This window comes from Lipotes vexillifer, unplaced genomic scaffold, assembly GCF_000442215.2.
Source record: "Lipotes vexillifer unplaced genomic scaffold, Lipotes_vexillifer_v1.1 scaffold376, whole genome shotgun sequence".
NCBI lineage: Eukaryota > Metazoa > Chordata > Mammalia > Artiodactyla > Lipotidae > Lipotes > Lipotes vexillifer.
The window spans coordinates 413,272-420,621 of record NW_006785037.1 but is presented as its reverse complement, the minus strand read 5'-3'; the positions used below and the strand labels follow the sequence as shown (position 1 = coordinate 420,621).

Sequence of the window (7,350 nt, the reverse complement as noted above, 5' to 3'; positions counted from 1 at the left end):
AGGCCTCTAACTGTTGTGGCCTCTCCCGTTGCGGAGCACAGGCTCCGGACGCGCAGCCTCAGCGGCCATGGCTCATGGGCCCAGCCGCTCCGCGGCATGTGGGATCTTCCCGGACCGGGGCACGAACCCGTGTCCCCTGCATCGGGAGGTGGACTCTCAACCACTGCGCCACCAGGGAAGCCCGAGATGTACTTTTAAAGGGCATCTCACACTGGGTAAGAGATCCTGAAGTCAGGAGACCCCAGTTCTAGTCCTGACTCTGTCACTGACCCCCAGGGCCAGCTTGAGGGCACCAGTTTTCTCCCTGTGCCTGTTTCCCACAAAAGAAAGGAAAGATCTTTAAGTTTCCTTCTGTTCCGTTAAACCTCTAATGTGAATACATGAGGGTAAAGGTGGTCTTTTGCCTTCACTCTCTGTGAAGGACTGAATTGTGTTTCCCCCCAAATTAATATGTTGAAGCCCTAACTCCCAATGTGCTGGTGTTTGGAGGTGGGGCCTTTGGGAGGTGATTAGGGTTAGCTGAGGTCATGAGGGTGGGGCCCCCATGGTGGGATTAGTGCCCTTCTAAGAAGAGACACAAGACAGCTTATTCTCTCTCTCTCTCTCCTCATGGGAGGACACAGCAAGAAGGCATCCATCTGCAAGCCAAGAGAAGGGTTCTCACCAGAACCTAACCATACTGGCACCTTGATCTTGGACTTCCAGTCTACAGAACTGTGAGACAATACATTTCTGCTGTTTAAGCCACCCAGCCTACCGTATTTCATGATGGCAGCCTAAGCAGACTAATACACTCCTCTTGCCCTGCTCAGGGTTGCTTCTGCCCTTCAAAGTCAAGCTGGGAGGCATCAGGTTGGAAAAGGCCTTTGCATTTGCACACCCACCTCTGGTGGCCAGAGTAGGAGTATCCCCAACTGAAATTCCTAGTGCCCTGTGCTTGTGGCTCAGATCCCCATCAGCACCCTCCACTTGCTAAAGAAGGTAGTCCCTGGCTTCCTGAGTCTGACTCCTCCCAGGGTGGTCCATCTCTGGAGCTCCACAAGGGGGGCAGGCCTGGCCCTGGGAGTGGGTCTCCAGGCAGCAAGGCAAGGATGTTACCTCAGCCCTCTCCTCAGTGTGGGGCAGTCCAGCAGTGGGAAGCAAGACCATAACAAGAGTACCTTAGGGTTTATGGCAATTGACAAGTTTCCCAATGAATGTCTCTCCCTGTGCCACACAGAGGCCCTGAGAGAGAGGCAGAAATGATCATTCCCAGTTTACATATGAACAATCAGATCCAGAGAGGTCAACTCCCTTGCCCAGCATGGGAGCTACAGGATTTAAACCCAGTCTTTGGGCTCTCAGTTCAGTGTTCTTTCTACTCTGCCACACTGGTTCTAGATCTGGGCACAGACAGCCACAGGGTGAGGTGGGGCCACGAGAGGTCCTAGTGGAGCCTGCCTTCAGTGGGTGGAGCAGAGCTGCTCCCAGTAGGCGAGAGGGGCAGGAAGTTCCCCATGGAGGTGATGCTGGCCCTGGGCTGCGTTTCCGTCAGCAGGGTGGGATAGGGACGTTGTCCTAAGTGGAGACAGGATGGGCTGGAGGTACAGGGCTTACTCAGAGGATAGGGGAGCTGCCCCCATAAGAACTGGAAGGAGCAGGGAAGACCTGGGTGGGGCTCAGGAGGGGAGGAAGGGGTTCTCCATCACTGCCAAATCAAGGCACTCGACTGGAAACTGGGGGAGACAGTGGAGAGCCACTGAAGGCTACTGGGCAGGGGTGGACCCTGTGCCAGGTGCCACAGGATGAAAAGACTGGTGGTCTCTGTCCATTCACTCTCTCATTCATTGAACTTTATAGAGCATCTCCTGTGGGCCAGGCCTGGAACTCAGGCTCCAAATAAGATCCAGTCTCTAACCTCCAGGAGCTCACAGGGCAGTGGGCTGTGTGTTCCATGCACATCTAGCCTATAGAGTCTTTCCTGGTGCTGGGATGCCCTTGTACTAGGTCTATCTCAGGGAAATTTCCAGGAGGTAAAGATGGGAGGAGCCCTCTCAGCTGCAGCTTGTAGAGGAGACTCCCCCATTCCTCTCCCCACCTTACCCCCCAGTCTATGGAACAACCTTCCAAGGCAAGGAAGGCTCCTACGGGCAATCACAGCTTGGGGGCCAGGGGACCTAGAGGAAGGGAGGATGGGCGTCACTCTAGAGGCCCGAGAGCCAAAGGTGCCTGCAGGGGTGTGGGCATAACTGTGTCTACTTTCTTCCCGGGCCCTGGGAAACTGGGCCTGCTCTCCATGCTTCAGAGAACCTTCCAAAAAGCGAGTGAAGTGTTCTTCAGGACACCTGCTATCAAGGCTCTAAGTGGAGGCTGCCTTTATGGAGGGCGAAGGACACCCTTAGCTCCTGAGCCAGGCCTGGCTGAACCCCAGCTGCCTCCCCATCCAGAGCCCAGCATGATTTACAAAAAAAGATGCAGTCATGGCATCAGGCTCTTTGTGATCTGGCATAGAGCTGGGAAACAAACATCCCAACCCCAGTTAACTACGGCCACACCGAAAACACAGCCCATTATTTCAGGACAGGGCAGCTAGACGGAATCATCCTTGGGCAGACAGAGAGTCTTCAATTAGGGGACGAGCTCAACATATATGTATGGGTAAAATGCATCTCTTACATACCACCATTGCGTGAGGATAGGATAATTCTAACCCATCTGATCATCTCACATCTCATATGGACACACCATATATAAATAAATACTTATCAAAATTCACTTCTAATGGCATTGTTGAACATTTACTCATGCGGATGATATCACTGTATCATTAGTTACAAACACTATAAATGAGAAAATGGGCAACATTTAAAAGCATCAGTGGCCATAGCAGATGTGGATGTAGGGAGGGAGGGAGATGGGCACATGACTGTAAAGGAGAGGAGTGGCATTTGTTTGGAAGGGCCATGAGGATTTCGTAGAAGTCCTGCAACTGTCTCATAGTCAGCTCTTGGTCCTCACAGTAGTGGAGAGGACCAAAGAAAGGCATGAATAATCTAAGATGATGAGAATTAAAACAAACCAGTTAAAAAGTGTGCTTCTGGCTTTGGCATGCACTCAAAGGTAGATACAATTCGACACACCCACCCTCTTTCTGCACCCCCATACCCAGCCCGTCCCTGTGCTGGCTGTGCTGGCCATGCTGGCCAGAGCAGCGGTCTGGGAGGCAGCTGGGCAGGCAGCCACAAGCAAGCCATAAGACTCAAGACTCTATCCCAAATGGGGAAAACATTTTCTCACAGGCTGCACAGTTAGAGAGGCACACCCAGCTGTGCAATCAGCTCACCTGCCCAAGAGAACAAATGATATAAAAAGGTGGACAAGTTGTGGCCACAATTGTATCAGGGGTCAGGGAAGTCGGCCCTATAATCAGAAATACCAGCCAGACAGACAAGGTACATTACAATCCTCTCCCTCCACTTCTGATCCCTTCTCTCAAAATGACTATTTTTTAATCTTTATCTAGGCCAACTTGGAAACAGGATTGCACGGCAGAAAACACAGCATTCTTGAGTGAAGGAGAGACGAATATCTGGGAGTCGTTTTTTTTTTTTTTTTTTTTGACTTGAAAACAGCCATGGTGGGAGTGATTGGTAATCACTGTAAATGAGGGTTGGGGGTTGTTTTTTTTTTTTTTTTTTTTAAAGTAATGGAGACAGGAATTGGGGCCAGCTGCAGGGAAGTATGTACCCAGGAAACATCACCATCTGCTGCCGGATTATCCGGATTGCGGGTGAGGTTCTCAGCAGCTTCCCCTTCTCCCAGAACTGACTTTGGAGTCACATAGCCCAGAGTTGGAACCCATCACTTAATAGCTGGTAACCTTAGGCTCTTTACTTAATCTGAGCTGCAGTTACCTCATCGAAAGATGGGGATTCCACGGGGCTGCAGCCGGACAAAGCATGTGCTCAGCACAGAGCCCCGTCTGAAGTCCCCAGTCAGTAATGCGTCCGCATTATTATAACTCGTGCCAGCTCCAAAATGACCGCGAGGCAGACAGGAATAGGGAACAGCCGTTTCAGGGAGTGGGAAAAGGAGCTCGGGGCCAGGGAAGCAGCAGCCACCAGTGCTGAAATCTCTGGGAGAGGCCTTCACCCACTTTCACCCACGAAAACCGGGGTTGCAGACACACCGGTGGTCCCTGTCCTCAGTGCCCCCCACTCACGATCACTTGTGCCAAGTCCCGCTCATCCGACCTCAGAACACTCACTGGCACAGGTCTTTCCATCACTGCGTAGCACGTGTTCCTCGGGACACTGGCAGGCGAAGGATCTGTCGGTGTTGACGCAGGAGTATTCGCAACCGTGGTCACTCAGCAAACAGTAATCCACTCCTGCAAAACCCAACAGCCCGGTGAGAGGTCCTCGAGGCTCCTGGGCTACTAAGGATGGGAATCAAGTGACCATCGTGCTTATACCACACCCCCACCTCCACCCCAGGTTCTGCACCGGGAAGGCACGCAGTCCCCAGGAGACACCCCTACGATCTCCAGGGTGCCAAGCGCAGGGGACAGAGGGGGCCTGCTGTCCTGTGCAGTCGTCACATTTTTCACACCTGTTGCGAAAACCTTTGCCCTGTAAGAGAAGTGCGACGGGGACTCACGGGAGCAGGTCTTGAGGTCCTCGTTGATGAGGAAGCCTTCCGAGCACTGGCACACGAAGGAGTCCCCAGTGTTGAGGCACAGCTGTGCACAGCCGTGGTCCTGCTCGGCGCAGTGATCCACCCCTGAGGCAATCACACACGAAAACAGCGTAACCGGAATAAAAGACGCAGACCTACTAGAGATCGGACTTGAGGACACGGGGAGGGGGAAGGATAAGCCAGGACGAAGTGAGAGAGTGGCATGGACATATATACACTACCAAACGTAAAAGAGATAGCTAGTGGGAAGCAGCCGCATAGCACAGGGAGATCAGCTCGGTGCTTTGTGACCACCTAGAGGGGTGGGATAGGGAGGGTGGGAGGGAGACGCAAGAGGGAGGAGGTATGGGAACATATGTATATGTATAGCTGATTCACTTTGGTATAAAGCAGAAACTAACACACAATTGTAAAGCAATTATACTCCAGTAAAGATGTTAAAAAAAAAAAAAAAGTAACCAAGGGCACTGCGCCCACCAGCGAGGCGGCATTAAAAAACAAAACCACCTCCCAGGGAGCCCCTGCTGGGCTATTTCACTTCAAAAAGAGTGATGTGGAAGGTTTCATTCTACCCTGTGCCACTGGCCTTGTTTGTTTTTCTTCGCATTTCTTTGAGGAGTAACGTGCATACGACTCCTGTCATGGGTGGTCATGACAGCAGCCCTCTGTGCCAGGCCTGGGCACACATCACCTGCAATCCCGGGGCAACGTTGAGAGCAGGTGCCTTCCCCTCTGTCACAGAGAGGAGAGCCAGGCTCAGGAAAGTCGAGCTGCTGAGCCCACAGCCCGCAGCTGACAGAACAGTGTGTCAGAATGAGGGCTCCGCACCCAACTACTTGGGCTCAAACCCCACGTTCGCCGCTTCCCAGCCACGAGATGCTGGGCCGTCATTTGGCCTCTCTGTCATCATCTCGTGACTTGAGAAATGGGGTTGACGATTACTTTCTTAGAGGAACGTGGTGAGAGGAGTTGATTGACCTACAGCCCTCAGAACAGTAGCCAGCATACAGTAATTACTTCCTGAACGCTTATTATTACTAGTACATTGCTGGGGAGGAATTAATTGTATAGTTTCTTTACATCTGAAAATGAAAAAGTGTTGTCGCCCCCCCATAACCGGGACACCCAGATTCAGAAAACAAACCAAAGCCAAGGCCTGCATGCGTGGCCGATCCTGGCACCGGGGCTCTGAACAGCTGGCCCCGCTAGGATAACAGACACACAGCTGCGGTGAACAGCTCCCACAAGACAGCCCTGCAGGCCGCCTCCCAGATTTCCTTGACGGAGGAAACGCACACCCGGAGACTGGAGGGACACTGGAGGCCTTGTGCAGGGTCATCGGGTGGGCCTCTGACTCCCACAGGGCCTGGGACTGGTACCAGTGGATCTGCCTACTGCAAACACTTGCAGGATCTCAGGAGCCAGAGGCCTGTATTCACATCTCAGTTATACCATTTACCAGTCATGTGACCCCCAGGAAACTTAACCTTTCTGTGCCACAGTTTCCCCCTCTTTAAATAGGGATAAGAATGTCGATGCTTCATAAGGCTCTGGTGCAGATAAAGTGAGCGAGTGCCTGGAAAGTGCTCATGGCTGTGGCTGCACAGAGCAGGTGCCTTGTAAGGGCTTCCCGTCATGATGGCCTGGGGGCTCCCTGAGCCCCCATGGGGAAGAGGATACCATGCCTTCCTCTGGGGACCCCTGGGAAGAAATGGCTTGGTTTATACTTTCTTGAAGCTGACTAGATGGTCCTTCTTACTGGATCCCAGAGAGAAAGGAGGCAGGTCATGGCCCCTGGGGCTCTAGGTGGGCTCATCCAGGTCATGCCAAGCCTGCCCTGGGATACCTGCCAGAGCTGGCAGCTGGCAGACCCCGCACTCCTGCAGGAAGGCAGACTGTACACAGATCCATCTTCACCAGGGCATCTTCCTGAAGAGTGGAAGGACTCTTCCTCACCACTGGCTTCTCATAAGGACTCAGAGACTTCCAGAGGCAAATGCAGAGCAGTGCCAACTTTCTGGTTCAAAAATTCTTTGACTTCCGAGATCGATCCTTAGAAAGCCTAATCGAGGCACTTTGTTCCCTCTGGAGATGGATGGGGCACCAGCTTTCCTGAGGACTGCTCTCTATCTAATACCTCATCTGTGAAACTTCCCCTCCAGGCAGTTTAAGGTCCAGGTGCTGAACAGCTGCACTGTTCTCATTCACAATCTATCTCTCTCCCCAAAGCTGGAGCAGATGTGCGGCTTGCTGGGTGGAAAGCGACACAAAGGGCCCCTTCTATGCTGGTCACGTCACTGCACCCCTCTCCAGCGCACCAGGGTCACAGGCCTCCACCGCAGTGTCATGTGGCCCCCCCCACGCCCGCTGGCCTGGACCAGTGGAGACTGTGCCTCATAAAAAACGACAGAGCCATCCAGCTGGCAAAGCCTGCACGTTTCCGCACATTTACATCACCAAATGGAGCTTTGTTGTGCCTCTTACAAAAGAAAATTAAGAAAAGTCTTCATAAAAAGTCCCATGTTTCTCAGCTCTGCCCTCAGATCAGCTCTGTGGTAGCCCAAGTGCTCTCTGAGGTCTGTCTCCTCCGTCCCATTGTCTCACCCTGGGGCCAGCACTGGTTACTCTGCCAGGCTCCATGACAATAATGAACTATTATCTTTAGCTGTATGT

At 52.6% G+C, this 7,350-nt stretch overlaps 1 protein-coding gene across 3 annotated transcripts in view; it reads right to left on the bottom strand.

Moving 5' to 3' along the window:
- The window catches only part of MATN2 (matrilin 2), a 163,772-nt gene that overhangs the window by 24,854 nt on the left and 131,568 nt on the right, over positions 1 to 7,350 (bottom strand). For all 3 annotated transcript variants that reach the window (XM_007457154.1, XM_007457153.1, XM_007457155.1), the window contains 2 exons: positions 4,639 to 4,761; positions 4,247 to 4,369 (listed from right to left, as the gene is read on the bottom strand). In XM_007457154.1, coding sequence (XP_007457216.1) covers positions 4,247 to 4,369; positions 4,639 to 4,761 — 246 coding nt within the window. The remainder of the gene's footprint in view (positions 1 to 4,246; positions 4,370 to 4,638; positions 4,762 to 7,350) is intronic.